General features: G+C 49.2%; 2 protein-coding genes across 7 annotated transcripts in view; one reads left to right on the top strand and one right to left on the bottom strand.

Annotated features, from left to right (window-relative positions):
- The first annotated feature begins 177 nt into the window (after nt 1-177).
- ACSBG2 (acyl-CoA synthetase bubblegum family member 2) lies at nt 178-18465 on the top strand. 3 transcript variants are annotated; one of them, XM_080382262.1, is made up of 15 exons: nt 178-571; nt 5244-5373; nt 7879-7958; nt 8528-8769; nt 9795-9883; nt 10464-10584; nt 11055-11135; nt 11626-11775; nt 11974-12150; nt 12738-12919; nt 13197-13430; nt 14128-14345; nt 15244-15383; nt 16286-16532; nt 16948-18465. In XM_080382262.1, exons 2-15 carry the CDS (start codon nt 5249-5251, stop codon nt 17061-17063), a joined length of 2202 nt encoding a protein of 733 aa, XP_080238388.1. In that variant the 5' UTR covers nt 178-571; nt 5244-5248; the 3' UTR covers nt 17064-18465. The 3 variants fall into 3 exon arrangements, with proteins under 3 accessions (XP_080238388.1, XP_080238387.1, XP_080238386.1); XM_080382261.1 differs by having other exon boundaries at nt 178-639; XM_080382260.1 differs by lacking the exon at nt 178-571 and adding an exon at nt 2674-4871.
- Nucleotides 18466-19055: 590 nt separating this feature from the next.
- Nucleotides 19056-23899, bottom strand: part of MLLT1 (MLLT1 super elongation complex subunit) — a 33084-nt gene continuing 28240 nt past the window's right edge. For all 4 annotated transcript variants that reach the window (XM_080382288.1, XM_080382287.1, XM_080382290.1 and 1 more), the window contains one exon: nt 19056-23516. In XM_080382288.1, coding sequence (XP_080238414.1) covers nt 23388-23516 — 129 coding nt within the window. In that variant the 3' untranslated portion in view covers nt 19056-23387. The remainder of the gene's footprint in view (nt 23517-23899) is intronic.

The raw sequence follows: 23899 nt of genomic DNA, 5'->3' as shown, positions 1-23899 counted from the left end.
CCGTTCCCCTCCTCTGTGCCTCGGAGCCCGGGGCCAGGCTGCTCGGGGCCGGCCTCCGTTTTGCTGCCGCCGGCCGCCGTGCCACTCCCCCGCCGCTCCTCCCGCCCGGCTCCCCGCGCTGCCGCCCGGGCAGGCCAGGCCGCGCCGCCTGCCCATCGCCTCATGCAACCGCGTTACCCGGCTCTGAGACGCGGCCCGCGCCCGCCGCGCTGGGGGTGACTGCGGGGCGACTTCGCGCCGCCTTCGCGCCCGGCTGCCGCCGCCCTGGTTCAGCCCGTCCCGCCCTCAGCCTGCGGGGCCTGGGCTCGGGCTCAGGCTCGGCTCCAGGGCGCGGCGGCGGGACAACGACCGCGGGTGACCTCGGCGGCGGGAGGGGGCGGGGCCTCGTCGCCTTCCGACAGCCGCGTCACCCAATGGCGCGACAGCGCGGGTCACGGGGAGGCGGGAGGACACGCCCTTTCTGGGCAATGGCCCCGCCCTCCGGAGCGCCTTAAAGGGGCCCCGCGTGGCCACGCGCGGCAGCAGCCCGCGTGGGGAGGGGGGTGTCATCGCGCTCCTGCCGGCTCCTGAGGTAACGGCGCGCGGGGCTCCGCGTCCCACGGGGTGGCGGGGGCAGCTCCGGTCCCGCGGGCCTTCGTGGTACGGGAAATGCGTGGGAAGCGACAGCGTGTCCCGGGTGGGCTGCAGGGCTGGGGCGAGTGTTGAGCCCACGCGTGAGCCTGCCCGCCCCGGAGGTCTCACTCCTTCGCTGTGAGATCAGCCTGCAGCTGCCGGACCAGCAGCTCGTTTCACGCGTGGGGTGGCCTGGCCAGGGGTCCAGAATAGCTTTGAGGTTTTGGTTCCACAAGCCCACGGTTTGGCCCAGCTGGGGCCCGTGGTGCTGTGAGAGGGGCCCATGGCCCTGTGAGGGGGTGATGGGGGCCGTGCTGTGAGGGGAGCCATGCTGTGAGGGGCTGAGGGGGTCCGGTGCTGTGAGGGGGTCCGGTGCTGTGAGGGGTTTCATGGTGCTGTGAGGGGGTGAGGGGGTCCCATGCTGTGAGGGGGGCCCATGGCGCTGTGAGGGGGTGATGGGGGCCACGCTGCGAGGGGGGGGGGGGGCACGCTGCGAGGGGGGGGGGGGTATGCTGCGAGGGGGGGGGCACGCTGTGAGGGGAGCCATGCTGTGAGGGGCTGAGGGGGGCCCATGGCGCTGTGGGGGGGTGATGGGGGCTGTGCTGTGAGAGGGGGCCCACACAGTGAGGGGAGCCATGCTGTGAGGGGCTGAGGGGGCCTGTGCTGTGGGCTGGGGCTGGTGGGCCATCGCAGGGCTGCCACCCCCCAGTCCCACCCGGAGCAGGTGGTGAAACACCGTCGAGGCCATCAGGGATGCACCAGTACCGGCTCCAAGCCTGGCTGGGCTTGATGTGATGAAGACCTGGGTGGTGTCGAAGCTGGCAGAAACACGTGTGATGTGTCTTGGAAAAATCTGTCCCTGTGCTTTCTTACTTGGCGTGAGGGGGTTTCCCGCCCAGATGGTACAGTAAAATGAACAGCAGTTTAGGCAACTTAAACCAGCCTCCTGGTGAGTCACTTTGCTGGGGAATTCACCTAAAATATCCCAGTGTCCTGGAGAAGCAATCTGCGTAAAATTCAGAATGGCAAGTTGCACAGTGGCTGGCGTGGCTGAGGAAATACGTGGTGACAGTGCCCCCAGCCCTCGGTGGCTGCCCGCGCTGGTGCTGTTTCACGTGGGCAAGCCCCAGGTGCCGCCGAGGATGACGTTCTGTGGCAGTTTCGTTCCACCAAAGCTCAGCTCAGAAGGAGCTGCCATGGAGTCAAATGTCTGCCTGCTGTTGTGTCTATCATTCAAGATCCTTGGCGTGATACCATCTTTATAATGGGGCTTGGAGCTGTTTTCCCTCGTGTGCCCTCTGCTCCTGCATCAGGCAATTTCCCAGCACAGCTGTAGGCTGACCCGTGGTCAGTGGTACTGCTGAGGAGAAAACCTTTAGGGCTTAGCGAGTTTTTGTCACTGCCCTTTTTAAAAATAGACTTTATCTAAAAGAGGAAGAGGAGGTTGCTCAGCTACCGTTTCCTCACTTAATAAATCTTTAAAGAAAACAAGGGAACAAAAAGGCTAAGTTTCAGTTTTGGTGGAAATGTGGACAGGCAGTAAGATAGTGTGGCAATCTCCTAAAGCTGATCTGCACGTGATAAAAATGGACCAGGTCAGCCATGGTGTCTTTACCAATAAAAAGAAATCAGCAACAGGAAGCAAAGTGGGATGTGCAGGAAAATGTGAAGATGGCTGATGAACTATGCATTAATTTGAATTTGAACCAGTATTTTTGAAGGTCTGTGTGTGTTTTAAGTGAACACATGTTCAGAGCCCGTTATAAATGAAACCTTTGCTCCTGTCCTGTTGACCCTCACGAGTTTACATATAGTCAAGCTTTTAAATTGTTTTGTCAGTGAAGCTCTGCAGCAGTTTCAATGAAACCATTCACTAACTTCCAGTTCTTCTAGGACACAACGCTCCCTTCAAGCAGAAGATTCTTTGTATTTAAATTACTTAAGTTGTCACACAGATTTAATTAAAAGGGAGATTTCTTTCAGCAGGTTTTTGTTTGGGTGCATGTTCCTCATGTTCCTGAACATCTGTGGTACATCATGGTGTGTTAACTCCTCTGGAAACAGTGTGGGGTAGGTGAGGATCATTTGTGATCCCGTCCACCCCCGGTGAGCTACTGGGAGTGTTAAGCCTGGCTCTGGTGAGCATGTGTGTGTTCTCCAGCAGCTGGTGTAGCAGAGCTGTGTTTCTAACTCAGCATCAGCAGAGGAAGGGGCAAGCGGCAGTGCTTAGCCAAGCCAGTGAGAGTATATATGTGCAAATTTTTGTTTGTAACCAAGATTTGTTATATAAAATGCATGACTGACTTGGGATTCCTGTGGTCTGTGCTCACAAGGAAACTTGCACAACCAGGTTGCGTTTCAGCTCTTTTTCATGGTTCAGGTGTACCTGGGCACTCCAGAAGTTCTCTGTCTGCTTATGCGGGGAGGTGCAGCTGCTCTCCAGGTGCTGAGGGCCATGTGGCATTAATATCTAGATTCTCCTAGATGAACCCATCCTGTTGGATGTGATAGTGATGTCCTGCTGTGTCCCACTGGACTTTGCAGTTGTGCAGCCTTGTGTCCTTGATCTTTGTGCCATACCTGGTGTGCCCACACTTGGGAACCAAGCACCCATCAGCAGGGGACCCTGCATCAGGGTTGTGCCCCCGTACAGGGGGGCGTGGTGAACAGCATGTACGCAGTGCAGCAAGGGGAGAATGCAGCTATGGTCCCCACTGTGAAGCGTTTTTTCCTCTTGAGTGACTGGGGACACACACAGAAATCCACAATGGGTTTTCAGCCAACCTCTGCCACCCAGGAGCTTGCTGGGTTGTCCTGCAAGACAGCTGGCACGAGGACATCTCCGCCCTTCCACTTGAAACTTTCTTGCTGCATTAAAGAGCAGATGGCAAGAGAAACACTGTAATTAGTGCAGAGAGAAAAGCTTCCTTCAGGGATGCAGGGGAGCCTTAAACCCCTCCTTGTGGGGCGCTGGGAAGGCATGTGGGTACAGTACTGTGAAAGGGGGTCAGGCCTAATGGCAGCTGCTGCAGTACGTTCCTCCTTGCCTTGCACCTGGGTCTGTCTTTGAGCCAGAGGGGTGGTGGTGGTGGCACCTCCAGTGGGCACCGTGCAGTCTGGTAACCACCATGCTCTCCTAGGTGTGGGTTTGAGTTCCTCCAGGCTGGGGAGGGAGTGCAACCCAGGTTTCACAGGTCTGGGTGGCTGCTCCTAGGACTGGGTGCTCTGTAGAGCTAATGCCCCTTTTCTTATAGCTGTCTTACAAAAAAACCACACACATATAAAAAAAAAGCAAAAAACAAGTAATAAAAAAAACAAACCTCAAAATAAACTTCTCTGGTGTTTTGGTGTGGAATGGGGCGTTGGGTGATGTCTCGCATTTATCGTGGAGCTTCAGAGATGGGATTTTTTGAGGCATTCCTTTCTCAGCTGCTTGTGAATTAAACTATTTTTTGTATCGTGAATTGCAGCGTGTGGCGTGAGCAGCAACGTGTCCTTGAGTAGATGAGGGAGGGAAGGTGCTTGCCTGGGCTGGAGGCAGGCCGGCCTGCTGGCGCTGTGGCTGGCCCTGGCTTTCCCCACCCATCAGAGGCGGAAGGCTGCAGTTAGATAAAAGGGCTTTTTCCTTGTCCTCCTGTCTGTCCTCATTGAAACAAATATGCTCTTCACCTTGCCGGCTTGAAATTGCGTCTGTCTGATGTTGGTACAAGATAGCATGCTAAAATCCCACTTTTTAAAAAGATCAAGGTTAATGAGATTCATCTCAAATCAGTTAGAAATGCCTTGAAACAATTAAAGCTCAGCCTGTCAAGTTGTAAACATCAAAGGCTTTTAATGAATGTAAACCTTAACTAAAATCAACGTAGCTTTCAGCCTGAGATGATGAAACCCCCTAACGACAAAGTACTGAAAGAAAGCAGCGTTGGGCTGCCAAAAACAACAGCTGCAAAAGCGCTGATTTTTGTGAGAACTGATTAAATCTCTGTGGTGTCCCAGGGCTGTGTCCCCTGAAAGGGACCCTAAAGCCCCAGTGTCCCCGAGGCTGGCAGGCTGGCGGCAGGCGTGGGGCGAGAGCTTCCTTAAGAGGCGGTAGTGTGGGGTGACGAGCTGCTTCCAATTGCAAGGCAGGCAGCACATGACATAAGATGCTCCAGATCTGCCTCCTGGGCGCTAGTTTAAAAATAAAGGATATTACACATCCTCCTCAGCGTTGGTGCGGAGCAGCTGCGGGAGGAGAGGACGCACAAAGGCGATGCGTTGTAAGGCTGGACCTGGAGCCCTGTGGTGGCGGGTTTGGGGGGAGTCTGAGAGCCGAGGGGGAACGTTTGGGACAAAGGGAGTGTAAAATTTGAATTGTTAAGTTCATGGTGCTCTTTCAGAGCTGTAATTGTCACGCTTGGTTTTGGATGCGGGAATGGATATATCATCTACTGCTGATCAGGTTTTTCAAATGAACCGAGCATGATGTGGGGTGCGCTGCATCCGGTTAGAATTTGCTGTACTTCATGCAAATACAGCAGCCTTGAGTCATGCCTGCTTTGGGCTTGCCTTGGTCAGATAGCTACACCAATGGAAGCCGATTTTACTGTAGCATTCATTTGTATTTTGATTTTTAAAACCTGTTTTTACAGGGACAATGCTGTGTGAGTCAGATGCACGTACGGCACTTGCAGAACCAGTCCCTGCGGCTTATTTTAATTCGGATCCTCAAGGGAACTGTGAGGTGTCACTGGATGATGTACTGCTCAACTCTTCAGCCAGGTTTGTCTAATTTAAGATTTTCTCTGTGGTACCTGTTTACGTAGGATGTAGTTTGTATTCTCTCGTGTTTACTTAGATTAATTATGATATGTTCTTTTGGAAGAAATTTCAAGCATGTGTTACTACTTCCAAAATCCAAAAGCTGAATCTCTACTCTCTCCCTCTCAAAAGAAGAACAGAATTAAATTTCCTGTACATAGCTACCATGCAGAGTGTAGAGCTTGAAGTAGTGTGCATTTAATATAAACTTAGAGCGCAGGAATGGTAGAATGTTCTGTGTAGTCAGAAGGATCACCTTTTATAAAGGAACTTTGCATAATTGTTAGTTCTATGTGATTGGGAGGGCACTGATCAAATACTTGGAATACCTAGTAAGTACTTCTTTGTTGGTGAAGTGTTGCAGTACTGTACACAAAGGTGTGCCTCTGTAGGGGATAGCTTGTGTGCAGTAGCAGTGCTGATTTTCATCAGACTCCTGTTAGTCTCTCTGTAAATCTAAGCAGTCTCTCACTAAAGAGCAGATTAGGCTTTAAGGGTCTGTGTCTCACCACAGTGTAATGGGATATAGCTGACAAAAACCTCTGCTTAATTTTTTTCAGGCTGCATTTGAATTATATGTAGTAAGGGGAGAAAAAGATGACTTGATTCACTGAAGGGAATTTTGGGGGCCTTTTTTGCTCGTATTACTGGGTCATTTGCATGCTTTGATCATAAAAGCTGGTGGAGAAATAGTGCAGAACTGTTGCAACTGAGGATTAATTTGTGCTGAAAAATGCTCTCAATAATGAGGAGGAAACGCGTAGTAGGGAACATCTCGTAATCCCTTTAGGGGAAATAAAGGGGGGGAAAATGTACTTCCCTCTAGTTTCTGTCTTGCAGATTAGTTAGGAGAAGCAGTTCTGCTTTTGGACAGAACATAGGAGTAGCCATGTCAAATCTTCTCTGTGCCTTAAACCTTACCATATGCCCAAAGCAGTAATAGTTGACTGTCCCCTAGAAATCCAGAGAAAACGTAAACCAGAGGGAAGCGATTTACCCTTTACACCGAAATTCACATGGTGCCTTGTGCCGTCTTGTCCTCTTTGTGGTCTAGTAGAAAGGGAAGAAAATCTGGGGCTCGGTGGGAACCCTGCCTGGGGTGGGGGGGGGTGGGGGTTGCCTGGGACCGATTTGCTCCTGCCTGTGTGCAGGTGTGGTCTGATTGTGACAGGCAGAGGTGTCAGGGCTGCTTTTTGTCCCCAGGCTGCCCCTGCAGAGGGCAGGGGCTATTGTGATGTCAGGGCCTTGCAGCCCTTCTAGAAGGCCTGGGAGTTGGTGCTAGAGAAGAAACCTTGCACAAGCATTGCCATGGGGCAGAGTAAACACCTAGCACTGGCATGAAGAAACAAACACCTTTGTAATGGCCTGGAGCAAAGGGCCCTGGGAGGGCTGTTTGGCAAGGCAAGATGGAAGTTTTGGTCCTCTGGAATATAATCTTGGGTTGATTGAAAGTTGACTTCAGCACTGCGCTGATGGTCCGAGCAGGGTATTACCCAGGGCAGGGGGACAAGCATCATCTGCCTGTAGGTTGGAGGGTGGGATGTCCTTTGAGGGAGCGGAGCACAGGGACTCGAATACCAAATCTCACAGGGTCTGGCTTCCAACTCATGGTCTGAAGTGGGAATGGGACTTGATTATTCCTTATCCTCTTCATTTATGGTTGTGCAAGAGCCCGTCTTGGAAAGGGATGGAGGAAGAACACTGACAGCTACGGGCAGGTGGTGTTTCACCACGTCTTCCAAGGCCTAAAGTAAAAGGGGCAACTTTCAGCTGGCCCCGCAGGACCAGCTCCTGGTGAGGAGCATGGCTGAAGTAGACGAGGGAGGTGCCTGTTTCCATTTCTTCACAAACATCTGGTGGGAGCCCTGTGCACTAACTTTATTGGGAATACCTAAGAGCGAGATTTCCTGTTAAATCAATTTCCTGCTCTTCAGCTGGCCTGGCCTTCTGCAGGAAATCTCTGTGGGTTTCCCCACAGGGCAACGAGCCGGGGGATTGCTGTACGGCTCAGGAGAGGGGCTGACAGGCCTTCCCTTCGTTAGGCTTGCATGTTGCAGACAGGAGATAAGCACCAGATCCACATGCTCCTTCCTGCCTGCCATCTCCTCACTGCTGTAGGCTCTTTGTTTCGGGCACCTAGAGCAGACCTCTGGTATTAAATTATCGCTGTTTTCTGGATGATGTATTTATGGATTCTTCTGCAGCTTATCTGGAAGGATAGCTACCATTAGGGCAACATATATGTGTTTAAGAGCAGTTCAGGCAAAACTTGCACACTCTCTGAGAGGGACCTGTTGCGTTGCCATAGCCATGCAGGCTAATAAAATGAACAGTCACCTGCAGAACATCAGGAACCACTTTGACATCCAAGGACTAATATAATTAAGGGATAGAGCAAGCAAGCCCCAGGTGTTCTTCAGCCAGTGTGCTAAAGCCTCTCCAGGGCTAACTGCTTGTGCTTTGCAGAACCGTTGAGGTCCACAGTGCTGAGGCAGTTGAAGATACTAAGATGGAGGGACATCAGATAGACACGCTTGGATTGAAAGGTAAGTGGAAAGAATTTCTAGTTACTGTATTGTGCATAACATTATTATTGAAATGAGGGAGGAATTTATCAAACCATAACAATGGAAGAAGAAATGCAAACTGAGGGATGGTCTGCCCAGAAGTGTCTTGAACTTAGACTTTAAACCTAAGTAGAATGCGCTTCCAGGAGTGAAATACATAGTGTCACTGCCTAATGCTTATCTACCAGGTAATAAAGTACTGCTTTCAGTCCTCCTTAAAAAAAAAAAGCAAAGGGGAAAAAAAGCACACAGCATATATCCTGGGAAGCTGCCACCTTACCAGTACAAGAGCTTTAGGGCTTTTGTTAAACATTTGGGAAATGTTTAACAAAATTTTGAAAGTGCTTTAGAAGCTTCATCTGTTACCCCTGGTCTAAGATACTAGGAGTCGTATGGCAAACTTGCTGGGAATACAAAGTCAAAAAAGAGGTGTGGGAGCAGGTGCAGTAGCATTTGCTTTCATATGTTTGATACTTGGCTTTATATTTTTGTTATGGTAACAAGCAATTTCTAAATATAGGATGCTGAACACTTTTCTTTCAAACCAGCCTCTTCACCTCCTACCTCCAGTGTGTGGACAACACGACGAGATGGAGAAGTCAGGCTGAGGATGGATGAACAGGGCATAGGCAGTCAGGCACCAAAGACTGTTCATGAAGTATTCCAGGAAGCTGCTAGTAAATACGGTGATTATTATGCCCTTGCATCCAAAAAGGGTGGCCAGTGGATAAAACTAACATATAAGATGTACTATGATGAGTGCTGGAAAGCAGCAAAAAGTTTTCTGAAGGTAAGCTTTTGTTGAATTCCTCTCATTCCTGCTCAGTCAATTTAACTGCTAAAATGGCTCTAGTCAACTGCATCTTAAACCTGCAAATTCTCTGAGTGTAGGTGAGTCTTAAAGTGACAGGGAAATACCTGAACATGCCATGAACAGCTTGGTAATGACCGCAGTGTCTTTGTTTGAATTTCTTGCAAGTTGTTTCCACATTTAACTAAAAACTAAGGGAACATTTAAAATGAGGTGTTTGAGGTATATGGCAAACCTGGACAACGCTCTTCATGAGGCATGTAAATTTTAATCTTTCCAAGAAAAAACTTGAAGGGATGCTTATCGGTCAGACTTAAATGTCCAGACTGGCTGAGTCTTTTGTTGGGAGTACTGCTGGGAGTTAAGATGCTCAAAGAGAGAAACCAATGTTACATGCACTTACTGTTATCATTATGAAGTCTTATTTCTTGAAGTTAAAGCCATTCTGCTTTTATTCTTACGGTGGGATCTTCCACGCTATATACTTCCACTCTGGGACAAAGCCAGAGAATGGCTGAAGGAGATTTAAAGACTGGGACTTCAACAGCTGGAATTTCATAGCAAGGTGCCTCTGACTGTCATTGGAGCTTGTTGCTCTTGTAATTTTTGATATCTGACATACCTAACCTATACTAAATGACTAAATGTCTCAGTAGGTCATGCCTAACTTAAGCCCTTACCTTCTCATTCCCAGTCCAAAGGGAATGGGTAACTACCTGGATTGCAGTTTTACAATACCATTAGTGTCAGTGAGCTGGTCATACTGACTGCAGACCTAAGCAAATCCTTTTTTTTTTCTGCCTACTGATAAAGTGGGCCAGTGTCTGATGTAAAACTTAACTGGTTCCATATTAGGTCTTTGGAAGTTTTTCAGTGTGAATTACAGTATATGATAGCATGAACTTTTCCCTTGACGTTGTGCTCACAGCAGAGGTCTTTAAATTAACTCTCAGCATTCTTCAAAGGAAAACCAAGATTGCTGTAATCTCATCTCTTGTTTACAGCTGGGACTAGAGCGTTTCCATGGAGTGTGCATCTTGGGATTTAATTCTGCAGAGTGGTTTATTGCTGATATTGGAGCTATCCTTGCAGGGTAAGAATGAGTGTTGTCTCTTGACATGCGTTTTGCTTTAGCATTCAGATAGTAATTTCAGTATTCATGTGAGAAGTAGTTTTTTGATTGCAAATAACACAACAAAACAAACCACACACAAAAAAATGCAGAACAAAACCAATTGCCTTCATTTGAATTTAATGAAGATGGCTAGAACCTAAACCCTTTACTTCATTATGAACTAATGAGACAAAAACTATTTTTTTTTTAGCTAGGTGGTGCTCTCAAAATAAGATAACAGTCGGTTAATCCAAAAGCATGCTTGCTTACACTGTGATTGAAAATATGATGGGAAGTGCTAGAGAATCACAGCACAGCCTTTTTCCACCTGAGGCATTTTGGTCCCTCATACCATTCTGACATTTCCCATGCCCCAGAACAGAGCCTTTGTTCTTGCAGTTAAGCTGTCCACTTTTTGTTGTTGTTCTATGGGAAATGCTTCCTGAAGTTTTTCCTCTGTTAAAGTCTGAAAATGGTCTGAATTTTGCCAGCAACTCTGCTTATCCTCTAATTCTGTGTTTTGCCTTTCTGTTTTTCTTTTTTCCCTTTTCTTTTGTAGTGGATTTGCTGTTGGTATCTACACTACAAACTCTCCTGAGGCCTGTCATTATGTAGCAGAGAACTGCAGTGCTAACATTGTGGTTGTGGAAAACCATAAACAACTGCAGAAAATCTTAGAAGTAAATATACTTTTTTAAATGGCTGGGGGCTGCAGCATCCTGTTGGCAGATGTGGGAGGGTAGATGCCATGGGAGGGTAATACCTGAGGGAAACACTGGGTGTAAAAGCAGAGGGTGAACTGATTGAGCCTACTTTGCGTGCTCCCTGCTCAAGCCAGATGAGTAGTCACCAGTGCTAAATCTTAGAGGTGTTAAACGGTGGTTCTGTAGCTTAGCAAAGCCTTGAGCTTAAAATACAAGAAGCCAAAATGAACAGTGGAGCGTCCCCTAAGGTTGTCTGGCAACGTCCCAGTCCAAATGATTATTGTCTCTAGTGAGGCTTCTCCGTCCTCTGTCAATAACACAGGTGAGATTCTCTTAGCTTCACTTACAGTGGCAAATAGCAATAGCACGGTCAGTGGTGGGTTACTTAGGCTTAAAAGGGACAGGCAGGATTTGCTTCTGCTCATTCATCTCACTTCTTAACACAGATTCAGCATGAACTACCTCATCTGAAAGCTATTATCCAGTATGGGGAAGAGCTAAAAGAGAAGAGACCAAATCTGTACTCTGTAAGTACTGAGCATCTTGATGGCTTGTAAATACTGGCTGTGTTTAGCTGATGGTTTGCAACCGTTGCCTTCCATGGGACCATGTGAGCTTAGTGAGGGATTTCTTGCCTTGCTGAAGCACTAGATGTCTACTGTTGTTGAAACCTCGATAATCCATGTTGTAAGGGAGAGTGTTGGTGTACAGACCTCTGCAAGGCAGCCTCGGGTCCCACAGTTACCTCAGCTCTGCACTCCCACTGAACACCAGGCTTGCTGCAGAGCTAGTAAGCTTCTTCGGGGTGGATCAGTCTCCTTCTCTGCTTCTTGCCATGCCAGTTGTGGCAGCCAGAAGACAACATTGTGGGGCTGCAGTGCGTATTTACAGCCTCTTCCAGATTCTGGCAGAGGTTTGGATGTAGGAAAGAGTTTCCTTCCCTTTATAGCAAAGGGTTTAATTTTGCATGTGAATGACAGCCTACAAAGTGATCCAGCCCTTCTCTTCTCTATACAGTGGAGTGAGTTCATGGACCTTGGCAAAGATGTTCCAGATACTCAGCTCCGTGAAATCATTGCGTCACAGAAGCCTAATCAGTGCTGTACGCTAATATATACCTCAGGGACCACTGGACAGCCAAAGGGAGTAATGCTCAGCCATGACAATGTATGTATCATTTGTAAAGCTGCCCATTCCAAGAACGGTGACCTTGGGTGGGTGCTCAGGGAGGGCAGGGGTCAGCTGAAGAACGTGCCTGATGTTAAGAGCACAGGACGTGGTAGAGCTGTTGTGTGAGCTGCGTGTTCTGTGTTGTGCCAGCTCATAAGTGCTGGCACTTCATACTGATGTGGGTTCTTGTTACAGTTGACGTGGACGGCATCGGCGGCAGGGCGCTTCATAATGCTGACAGATGCTAAAGAAAAGCAGGAGCTGGTGGTTAGCTATCTGCCCCTCAGTCATATTGCTGCACAGATGTCAGATATTTGGTCGGCAATGACATTCGGTGTACAAGTCTTTTTTGCTCAGCCTGATGCATTAAAGGTAAAAATGTAAGATTATAAAAAACCTACAGCCATCCACCTGCTCGTGGCTGGGGTGGGTGCTTTAAAACAAACATGGATGGCTTATCTCAGGATTCCGAAAGCTGTGCTAACTCGGTTTGTTTGCTCTGTGACTGACTGCTCACATTTAAGGGTCTGTTGATTTGAGAATATAGCCACTCTGACCTTTGCCTTCTGACTCTGTAGTGCAAGCTGGGCTAAGCTGATCAAGCACTTCACAACTAGGAGCTTCTTGGTGTCCCACCTGACACCAGTTCTCTGCCCTGACAGCTTGGTTGAGCAATGGCTTTGTATTTGCTCTGTCCATGTTGCAAAACACCACCACCATTAAATCTATGTCCTGAGAAGAGAACGGTTCTTCTCTTGGCACTGAAAGCATTGGCCCTTGCTGTCTTCTCAAAACCACTGAGCACTCCTGGGTTCCTTTCTTTTGGTGGCACTGCAGCTGGAAATGAGCAATTCCTCAAAATAGATGGCAGAGTCCTAAGCTTTGGCTAGTGACCAGTGTTGACCTGAAGCCTACAGTGAGGCGCTTCTGAAAGCTGTATTAAATTCTGCTTTGCTCAGGGCACCTTGGTGGACACCCTGCGGGAGGTGAGGCCAACTGCTTTTTTGGGAGTCCCTCGTGTCTGGGAAAAAATGGAAGAAAAAATGAAATCCATAGGTGCAAAATCATCAGCACTCAGGAGAAAAGTGGCATCGTGGGCCAAGGGAGTCGGGCTGCAGACAAACCTGAAGCGGATGAATGGGTAATTATGAACTACACTTAAGTTACAAATTATGTTAACTTAAGTTACAAATACTAGAACTTTACTATCAGATCAGGAATTATATTCCATGGTAACCAGCCAGACTTACAGACAGTAAAAGCCAGATGCAGTCCTTGAACCAGAGGGTGAGCAGCAAGGGCTGGCAGGGGAAATTAATTCTTTTACTGATTAAACTAAAATAGGATGAAGGTGAAGGGAGGAAGGGGGAGAAGTTCTGCTTGGTGACCGAGATCTTGTGACCATTTTTCTCCTACAGGTATTCAGAAGTCCCAGTGAACTTCCGCCTTGCCAGGCACTTGGTGTACAAGAAAGTGCGAAAGGCCATTGGGCTGGACCAGTGCACAAAGTGCTACACGGGAGCTGCTCCCATTACCAGAGAGACACTGGAATTTTTTTTAAGCCTGAACATTCCCGTGTTTGAGCTATATGGCATGAGCGAGAGCTCTGGACCTCACACAATGTCTCTACCTCACGCATTCAAGCTTACCAGGTAAATGCCTCTCTGTGAGCGGGGCACTGCTGCCTGCGGGGAGGAGCTGCTTTCGGGTTTCTCCTGATCTGGCGTGTCTGTCTCACCTGGTGCAGCTCATCCCCAGAGTCTTGCTGCCAGTAAAAAGTTGCTAGGGAGCCAGTTCCTTCGGCCACATCTTGCAGATGAAGAGATGTGCCAAGGGCAACAGCAGTGTTACTTAAATTTAACTTGGCCTGGATCCTCTAGGAGCTGAGGAGGAAGCAAAGGACTGATGAGAAGAAGGAGGAATTAGTAATTGTAGCCTACAGTTCACTTGAATGTCAAATGAATAAATGCAGTAAGACTGTGGTTGTTGCTTTGAATGGCTTGTTCAGTCTGCAGAGTAAATACCACCATCAGTAAAAGTTCGCTGCCAAGGACATAAATAATCTAACTCAAAGCTCAGGTGTTTGGGACAATAAGTGGAAAACACCAGGTGTTGTGTGTGAGCGCTGATCTTTTGGCAACAACAGCTTTTTTCTGAAGTTCCCCTTACATAAGCTGATGCCTTTTAAGTTTCTAAGTTCTTCACTGAAGCAGCTGTAAGAGAAGCTGCCTGACTTTGTTCAGGCACTTCAGCTTGAGAGGGTACTGCTAGAATCTCACTCTGCTGCTTAGCTATTGAATTATTAAAAAAATACAACAACAAAAGCCATGGGTTTGTGTTCTCTTTAAGCTGTGGAAAGGAAATCACAGGCTGCCGGACACTGATCCATAAGCCAGATAGAGATGGCAACGGGGAGATCTGCTTCTCGGGAAGGCACATCTTCATGGGCTACTTGAACATGGAAGAAAAAACCAAAGAGGCAATCGATGAAGATGGCTGGCTGCATTCGGGTGACCTTGGCAAGCACGATAAAGATGGATTCCTCTACATCACTGGCAGAATCAAAGGTAACACGTCCCCTGACTTGAGTGTCTTGAGGCTGTGCAGTACTGTGACAGGATGCGTCACGCTAGTTCTGTGGGCGTGACTTGCACAGAAGAATATCTAAATACTTGTGAAGTTCTGAACGCGCATGTGGCTGCAGGGCGTCCTGCTGCTGGGAAGGCGAGGGATGGCCTCTGAAACCAGTGTGCATTTGCAGAGTAAGGAAGAAACCTTCTGACTTCAGAAGCAGGAGTTAGAGCTTGGTTGGCTTTGAGGTGCTGGAGCCACCCAGCTGCATGTGCTACCAGCTGCCTCCAGTTTCAGCTGGCTCTGCCAGTTACCCTCTTAAACAACAGCTTAACGCTGCTGTGACAACGGCTTGCAGCAATGTAGTTCTTGAGACGCCGCTTTGCCCAACCCCAAATAAATCCAATTTCATGTGAGTCTTCAATCATCAGAAAGGTCATGCAAAGCTTTAAGGAGCTGCTTTAAGAAATAGAAGACAGCTGAGAAAGACAGACTGTCCCCTGCTCGGCATCAGCTGCGTAACCTCAAACACCCTGTCCCAGCAAAACTCTTGCTTCACTTTGTGAACCACTTGGGTACCAGCTCACACGCCGTAGAGCCGCAGGTGCCTGTGGCAGCGTACTGAGGTGCTCAGACACCACACCCCGTGTTCCCAAACTGCAAACATCTCTGGACATTAAAGCAGCTTTTGCAATGCTGTTTGTGTGGACACAGCTGTGCTGTCTCCTCTCCCTGAGCCTGGCTGGCGTCCTTCTGGTTCGCTGCCTTCTCCAGCTGTTGGGACACAGACTCACTCTCTGATCCAGCAGATGCAAGGGAGTGGTCAAGTTATTTCAGATTGTGAAGGAAGGGGGGAAAGCTCCAAGTGTTAATAAAGATTTGACTGTTTTCCAGAGCTCATCATCACTGCAGGAGGTGAGAACGTTCCTCCCGTTCCAATTGAGGATGCTGTAAAAGATGCTGTTCCCATCATCAGCAATGCAATGTTGGTTGGAGACAAAGCAAAATTCCTTGCTATGCTTCTAACGCTAAAGGTAATGGAAAACAGCATGGGAATCCACCTGTGTTGCTGAATGCATTTAATTCGAGCGAGGAGGGTAACTGTTATGCGTTTTCATAGCATCCTGTAGAGACAGGAGGCATCGTGGGGTCTGACTTGTAGCTGAGTGGCAAACAGCAGTTGTAACTACAGGCAAATGAGCGTTGCCACTTGATTGGGTTCTTCTGTTGTTCAGGACAACTGTTTCCCTCTGTGTCACGCAGGTCAGAAAGAAACAAGCAAAAGCCCTAAAAGTAAGACTGCAAACAGAAACCCTTCTGCTTTTCTCGCACGTTGTCCCTGTCCCCTGAAGCAGCCTGGGCAGTAACAAACTGTCTGTGGTTTCTTTTTTAGACCCTGGCTTTAAACTCCACGGTGATGCATCTGTGGTGGCCTGCACGGGCTTCCCTCGAGCCCCGCGGGCTGGGGGGCTCAGGACCACGGCAGTCACTTATTAGTGAGAGCAGCGCCGGCCTCCTTGCCCCTGTGCAGAGGCACCGACCCAGGCCCTGGGCGCGGCGGTGCCGTCCTGCTCTTGGCCAGGTGTCACTGTTCTGCTGCTGTGGGATGTAGGGAAGTAAACTGGGGTCCCCAAAAAAAGGTCAAGCAAAAAAGCGATCAACTCGGGATAGCGCAGGAGGGATTTGGAAGACAAGCTGCGTGCCCGGCTGGCTGCGTGGGCAGAGGCCTGCAGGGGCCTCACCTGCAGTTTGCCCCAGTGAGCTCTCGTTCGAAGCGGTAGTTTGCGTCAAGCGTATGAAAACCGCAGAGGCTGGTGGGTGGGCCCTTGGCCCCGGGGTGGGGAAGGGGAGGGGGTGGCTTCCCCCGGCTGTAAGGCTTGTGAGGACGAAGGGAACAGTGTTGGGCAATAGTTACCTGCTCCGACCTCTCCTGCAGTGCAACGTGGATGTGGAAACCGGCGAGCCAGGAGATGATCTGACTGCGGAAGCTATTGAATACTGCCGGAAACTGGGCAGCAAGGCTACCAAAGTCTCCGAAATTATCAGCAGCAAAGACAAGGCTATCTATGCGGCTATCCAGAAGGGAATTTCAGCAGTCAACGAGGGAGCTGTCTCAAATGCCCAGAAAATCCAGAAGTGGATCCTTCTGGAGAAGGATTTTTCTGTCCTTGGTGGAGAGCTTGGTGAGTGGCAGGTGGGGCTATCGGGGCGACCCTGTCACCCTTCCCTTGGGCACGGAACAGACCCCAGTACACAGAGGTGCTACCCCAGCCTCTCCTCGCTGGGGCTTTTCCTTACCGTTGTGGGAAGGGCGGGCTGAATTCCTTCTCCTGCCGGGCAGAGCTGAGCCCCGTGCACCCCATCTCCTGCCGGGCAGAGCTGAGCCCCGCGCACCCCAGTTCTGCGCTGTCGCTGGCAGGAGGGCTGCACCCTTCCTGTTCGCAGGGGGAGGCAGGCAGGTGTATCGATCGCGCAGAGCAGCGCAGAAGTCCGTGCGTGCTCTGGCTTTTGCTCTGGGCTCGCTTCGCTCAAATATGGATTTGTGGCTCTCAGTGGTGCCATCACCATTAAAACCTTGTGCCATGTTTTTTCCCACAGGCCCAACAATGAAGCTGAAGAGACCAGTGGTGGCGCAGAAGTACAAAGACCAAATCACTCAGTTCTACGTAGATGCGGATAAACCTGCCGCCGCAGGGAACACCCTCCGGCAGTAGCCTGGAGGCACATTGCCCCACTGGGAAGGATCCTCTGGGTGCCCTTGAAATAAAGGAGGCTGGGTCAGTGCACAGCCCTCCCGCATCGCTTACCTGTGCATTTCTTGGCCCTCGTACTGCAGCGTGTTGGGTGTGTTCGTGCCCAGTGTTCCCCCATCTCTGTTCTACCGCTGAGGTACTCCTGAGTGTCTCTGCTTTGTATTTTTTGTCCTGCCACTTTTAGAAGGGCAGTGCAATGTTTACCTTCAGTCCATATTACATGTTCTGTTTTAACCAAAGTTTCCTTTTCCTGAGCCAAATGTAAAACAATCGGGAACTGCCCTTTTCCTGCTGGGGGAGAAATGCAGGTTTCTTTTTATAGTGGTGTATGTCCCTCCCTCCTGCTGCATGTTTAACTGCATGCTGATGACATTGGAATTATTTTAAGTCTCTTTACTCACTATCTTCTGTCAAAGATGACGTCAAAGATGATGAATGCCACGTGCCTGCACACGCTGGCTAAGTGCGTATGGGGAACCTCGTGTATATCAGATTTGTCTGTGCAATATTTTGAGTCCTTTTTATATTTTTGAGTTATATGAAGCCATAAATTGTACTGTTAAAATAGTACATGCGGCCCGTGTTCTGAGAAGCCTCTTACACAAGGGACTATTTATGAGGCACTTTAAAAACATGTGTGAAGTCTGTCTGTAGTCTTATAATCGTAGAGGTGCTGGCGGGAGCATCCTGGAACAGGGTGGGTGGCTGAGGCTTTGTGCCATGGGGAGGCAACGGCACTGGGGGCGCAGGCACCCAGGGCTGGTGCTGTTGAAGGCCTGCCAGCAGCCACGCCAGGGACCGTGAAGGCCCTTCGCATTGAATTCATCAAACGCAGGACACTGGCTCGCCGCAGTGGTTGTGCGAGGCATATTACATCCTGCCCAGTTCTGCGAGGCCGGTTAAGCCCAAGAGGCAGTGAAGGATTGCTTGTCAGTGGCTTATTTTGAACTAGAAATCACTGGCCAGAACCAAGTGGAACAGCCTCGCTCCTGGATTCCAAGGCGTATTTCTCACAGCCACAGGAGGAGCAGGAGGCGACGCCAGGCGATGCACGCTGCCATGCTGCGGGGGGCAGCTGTGCTATTAAGTAACACAAACGGCTCAAGTACAGAGCTGCATCTCCGGCTCTACTTGCACTCCAGCCCGGCTGCGGTGGGTGTTAGCAGGACCTGGGGGGGTTAAACCTGAACTTTGTCTTTGATCGGGCTCGGTGAAATTCCACATGCACGTATGCTGATGGCACCCGCCTGGAAGTAACATGCGATTGTAACTGCTGCTGCTCTTGTGCAATTCTCAGCTGTCTGCATTTGCAATGTCTCCAGCACTCCGAGGAATGCCTAATAAACTGCTGCTCCTGCCTGAACCCTCCTGTGATTTCTGCCCACCGAGGCTCAGCTGAGGTCAGGGGCCGAGGTGCCAGGGTGGCAAAAAGGTTCATTTGCCTTATGGCAGGGAGCTGCAGGCGGACCAGCTCCTTGCAAGGCTGAAGGTGCTCCGATGTGCACAGGAACTGCGACACTGCCGAGGGGCACTGAGCTCCTGCCCCGCACCTTTGCTCACAGGCAGGGTGAGGGACACCTGTGCCCAAGCTTGGCCTTGCTGTTGGGGTGCGTGGGAACCTCTCCCCACCTGCAGAAGGTGAGAGGCAGTGCCTGGCCCGCCCTGGGCAAAGCTTGCTGGGCACTCGCTGCTCCTTCCTGCTGTGGTGAGCAGTGGGGAACCCGCCACAAAAAGCATTTAACCAACTGACTTAACTTGGAAGCATTCCCGGGCACAGGGGCCTCCACAGCCATCCTGCGCCTGAAACAAGCCCCCTTCTCCTTCGCTTTCCAGCAGCCACGCCCTGGCGCTGCCCACAGGCGAGGGGCTGGCAGAGCTGAAGGGCGGGCGGCAGCGCTTCAGGGAAGCCTCATCGCTGTCCCTGGAGAAGCAAATACAACAAACGAAAAATGCTTGCAGTTTTACTTTTCCATCTTACTTTATTTCACTTTTTCTAGAAAATTCCTCCATAGTTCCACAAATTTAACAAAAAGTTTAAAATTCAGGACAAACAATCCTGTAACATATTACAAACATGATTATTTTTTTTTTTAATCTTGAAGTTAGTCTTGGGCCAGCTGAATTTCTTACAGCTGAGTGAAGAATTCATTTCCCAACACAACTTTTAAAATCCTCAAGTGACAAGGTATTTAATACCTCGGCTCTAGGCAGAAATACAATTAAAAATTATCTAGAAGTTGAAGTACTTACATTTTTCTTTTAGGAGTGCAAACTCATCTTGTCAGTTTTTGATGGCTATTTCGCGCCCCCGGGGAAAGCAACACCGATCAATTTCCTTGTTTTGGAATACTCGTGCAAGGTGCACAAGGGCTGGCGCCAGCAGCGCTCCAGCCAGTGAGTGCCAGGCACCAGGGCCAGGAGAGAGAAGCTCCCAGTATCCCCACCATGCTCCAGTGCATTCGCCAACACGGCAGCTGAAATTTTGCAGAACCAGAGCAACTCGGGTCTCTGCTTGCAGAGAACGCGACGGGGCAAGCTCCGTAAGGGAAGTTTCAACCTCTCTCACCATCAAATACCTTCAAGATCTGACAAAAACTGCTTCTGGATTGTTGCATCAATTGCTTTGCTAGTTCTGATGCTACCACCGCACACTGCAATAGAACTGGTGGCAAAATCATTGCACTTCCATGTATTCAGCCTGACCGCAGCACAGCCAGTCTCGTTACCTACGTGTCCAATACTCCTCAGCTGGTCTGTTGGAATCCAGCCAGCCTTACTATCCCTTTTTTTTTCTTTTTTCATTTTTTTTTTCTTTTTAACAGTAAATGTCAGTAATCAAAGCCTCAAGGCTTAATACATACGCAGACCAAGACAGCAGGAAAACACTCCCGACCCCTCTTTTGCCCTTTAATACAAAGGCCAAGGACAAAGGAGAAGCTGTATCCTGATCTCACCTCCAACACGACTCAATTCAGCGCGACTCTGAAAGCCTTCAGGCTGCTCAGCACTTGTTCACGCCTTCAGTAACAAGACGAAGGACACTGAAAAGTAACAGAGTTCTGTCCATTTTCCTTGGAAAAACCATTATGGCTAGAAGTCAATTTTGGATAATTTTTTTTTTTTCCTTTTTTTAACAATGCAAGCTACTACACATCCTCGAAGACCTGAAGCAATGCTGACAGCAGCACTGCCACCTCCTTCCTAGAGTACAATAATCCATCCATGCTCTCAAGAGTGACACAAGAACAAACACTTTATCCACAAATACCTGTACACGGCATGTTCAGAACAGCATTCAGCCAGCCTATAGAGAATCTACACAGGGAACTCGTTCATATGTAACTAGAGGGGGACACAAGACGAGGCCCAAACATGACCGTTCTTTTTTGCAGAGTCATTCCTCCTGTGGTCCCCGACGCTACCACATACCCCAAAAAACAACAACTCTGTAGAACAACTAAGTACTTGCAAGAAACCTTTTAGTAACAAATCAGCATGTGCACACAATGGAAAAGAACTATTGCTGGGGGAACAATCCTATTTCAGGTTTTCAAGGAGACTATAAACAGTCTAAAAAAATCCATGTGTAAAATACTTCTTATAAAAACCAAACAAAATTCTTATCAATGCTCATTAGACTTCACGAATAAAGTCGGTTCCAGGACAGGTGATGCCACGGCCGCGGGCGGCCCCTTCCAGCGGAGTTCAGGAACACCCTCCCACGCGTGTTCTTGGACTGGCTGGGAGCAGCGCGACCGTTCGGAGCGTTACAGGAGAAGGGGGCAGAAGGGAGGTGGCACCTCCGATCCCTCGTGGGTGACTCTGGAAGCTACTGAGAGTCCCAGGAGAAATGAAGTGCTGCCAGGATGGGCGAGACCGATGCAATAGCTGTGGGAGCAGGTCGCCCGGGTGGAAAGAGGAGGCAAAGACCTCGGGAGATCTTGGGCTCAGGCTGGCTACCACCGCTGCTCCTACTGCTTCGGGGACCACATCACCAACCCCCCTGCTTCACTGGGGGCAGCGGACATGAGGCACCACGTGCCAGGGGCCCCTGCACGCCCAGGGAGCAGAGGTTGGGGCTGTAGTGACCGCACAAGGCTTGCCTCCTCCACGCCACAGGCCCAACAGAGACCGTGAGTAGCTTGCACGTACCCACCACACCTAACGCAGAACACGGGTGAGTCTGTGACACTCGTGGGCTGCGTCTGCCGTCCTCCGTCCTCCACCGCTGTGCATCCCACTGCCAACCAGGACAGAACTGCAGCTCCTCCTCCTCTTCCCACTGTCCTCCACCTTCTCAGTGTACATTTTTGCACAGGATTTCTATCCAGGCTTGGCATTGTCCATCAAGAAAGAAAACAGCTGAGATCACTGTCGAGACAGGGTTTGCACCTGGCATGAGCTTGATTTTTTTTTTTATATATATATATACACACACGACACATGAAAGATGGTACAAAGACAAAATTAATGGGAATCGGGTCAACATGACCCAACTCAAACAAGCTTATCATCATATTGCCACTTAAGTTGATTAGTTGCAACATTTCCATGATAAAGAAAGGGATAACCCAAAACAAGGGACCACAATTTCGTAATGGAGAAGGGACAGCAAACCCTGGCGTGATGCAACCCCCCTGCTCCCACACGGGGCTTTCACAGGTACGGAGGGCCACTCATGAGCGGGAGGCTCCTCGGGACTGCTGCTCCCCTCCTCGCTGCCTGCAGCCCACTGAACATTTGGCAAAAGCTTACACACTGATTGGGGAAACAGAGCAATTTTAAAAAAAAAAAAAAAAAAAAAAAAGAGAGAGAAAAAAACCACACAAAAACCAACCCCTGACTGAATTTAGGGAACAGGAGTGTAATGCAGTCTTGATGAAAGCTATGGGACTTCCGTCACACCCACCCAGACAACACGTGGAAGTCAATACTAGTTTAACTAGGAACGTAGGAAAGATTCCGGATTAGTGTTTACTGTTTCCTGCCGCTTCTTGGCCAGGCAGCAGGGCGAGAAAGGGAGGAGGAAGCAAACCTGACTTCACTTGGTTTTTTACATCAACGTTTTCCAGGTGCGTCCAAAGATAAAAATTCTCCCTTGTTTTGGTTTTCCCAAAGTACAGCCACTACTATAGGGGCCACTGTAGGAGATTCTTCTTTGAGAACATAGAACAAAACCAATCACGTATTTTGGCAAAGTTATTAAACACTGACAAATGAGAAGACGACAGGTGAGCCCCTTCCAGAGCACGAAATGCTTTGAAGATTGCTGTTCAGCTTCCACACACTAGAAATTGTCCACAAGAGGCATTTTAACAAACAAGTCAAATCTTATTAAGCGCCCTTCCCCTGCCATAGCCATTAAAAAACGTAACAGAAAAACACACCCTTAAGATCATAAGACCCAACTAGGCCCTTCTTATACATACAGTACATACATATATATAATATATATATAAAATATACAGCTTACAGTTTCGTAGTCCTATTACAGTTAAAGCAGACTGAAAGGAGTGAGACTTTGTTTAGGAGCTCAGATCAACAAACAAGACATCTCAAAACCCCAGCAGGAGACAGCAGATTCTAGAGGCCTCTTCAAAGAGCACGAACTGTCTCTGCAGGAGGCTGAAGGTCCTGCGCGTGGAACGATGCCCTGTAGGAATCGGGAGCCAAATTACAGCAGTGCTCTGTACCGAACCGTTGCAGAACTAACTGGCAAGTGATCAAAACTGGGATCTGTCCCCTTTCCTCTGCAGCAGACCAGCAGGACCCCAGGAGGCCTCCTCTGTCATCAGTCTCTCGGCTAGCTTTGTAAAAGCCAATCTTACTTACACAGCACGAACGCTTCTTCACAGAGCTGGAGGGAACGGGACTCACTAGAGCTCTCCGCAGGCAGGCTGGTCCCTAGATTTGATGAAGAAAACATCATCCACACTTCTTCAGATCTCAGAGACGCCTGAAAATGTGCTCTTAAAACACAGTTGCTTGAAGTAAAACCAAAAAGTTCACACTGTGCGGCTAAGTGCAGCACATCTTTTGCTCTACTCAGGACCTGTGCCCAAGCATACTTATGAAGCTAGGGAGGACAGACTCAGCAATATGGGTGCTTGTTTGAAGCCTACAAGAAAGTGCAGCTGGCTGTGCATTCATCGAGCATGGCTGTTCTCTAAGGCAGTGCTTCGGGTGAATCGAGAGAATAAGAAGGCCTAGTTCCATGGGTTCGTTTCCTGGTACCAATAAACGGGATTTCTGGTTTCAAAAGCAGCCTACTTCTAAGGCCAAGCGTCATGTCGCTACTGCTTCCAAGTAGCTCTGCAGCTTACGGACGGTTGTCTCATCCAAGGAGAAGAGGTCAAAGTCAAAGGTTGTGTTGGTAACATTAAAATGCCCGGTTTCCTCAATGAGATTTACAATCTGTACAGAAAGGAGACAAGCAACGATATATACAGAGACCCCATAAAGATTAACTACAGCAGAAAGGCCAGCAGATACCAAGCAACCCATCCAGTCTTTCTCATCCCTTTAGAATAGCCTGAGAGATGAGAACGTCTCGCAACAGGAAGGGAATACTCTCCCCAAAAAATAAACCAGCTCCTCCTGCACGCCTGACTAGCTCGGTGCTGAATGTGACACGGGCACACTTCTTTCCTTCTAAATTAGCCAAGGGAGCCCAGCTTTGGGCCTGCTGGCAAAGGAAAGATGCACAAACCACACTTCTCTATCTTTTCCAACAAAAACATTGCATGCAGATCTGGTTTTGTGGGGGTTTTTTTTCTACGTATCTTTGCTTTCAAAGC

The sequence above is a fragment of the Falco punctatus genome, assembly GCF_963210335.1.
Source record: "Falco punctatus genome assembly, chromosome: 4".
Classification (NCBI taxonomy): domain Eukaryota; kingdom Metazoa; phylum Chordata; class Aves; order Falconiformes; family Falconidae; genus Falco; species Falco punctatus.
Note: the sequence above shows the minus strand (reverse complement) of the source record. Positions and strands in the feature narration are given on the sequence as shown.

Coding starts and splice junctions, on each gene's coding strand:
- ACSBG2 (XM_080382260.1), top strand. Junction 9,884..10,463: donor ATTGGAGCTATCCTTGCAGG/GTAAGAATGAGT, acceptor TTTCTTTTGTAG/TGGATTTGCTGTTGGTATCT. Junction 10,585..11,054: donor AACTGCAGAAAATCTTAGAA/GTAAATATACTT, acceptor TTCTTAACACAG/ATTCAGCATGAACTACCTCA.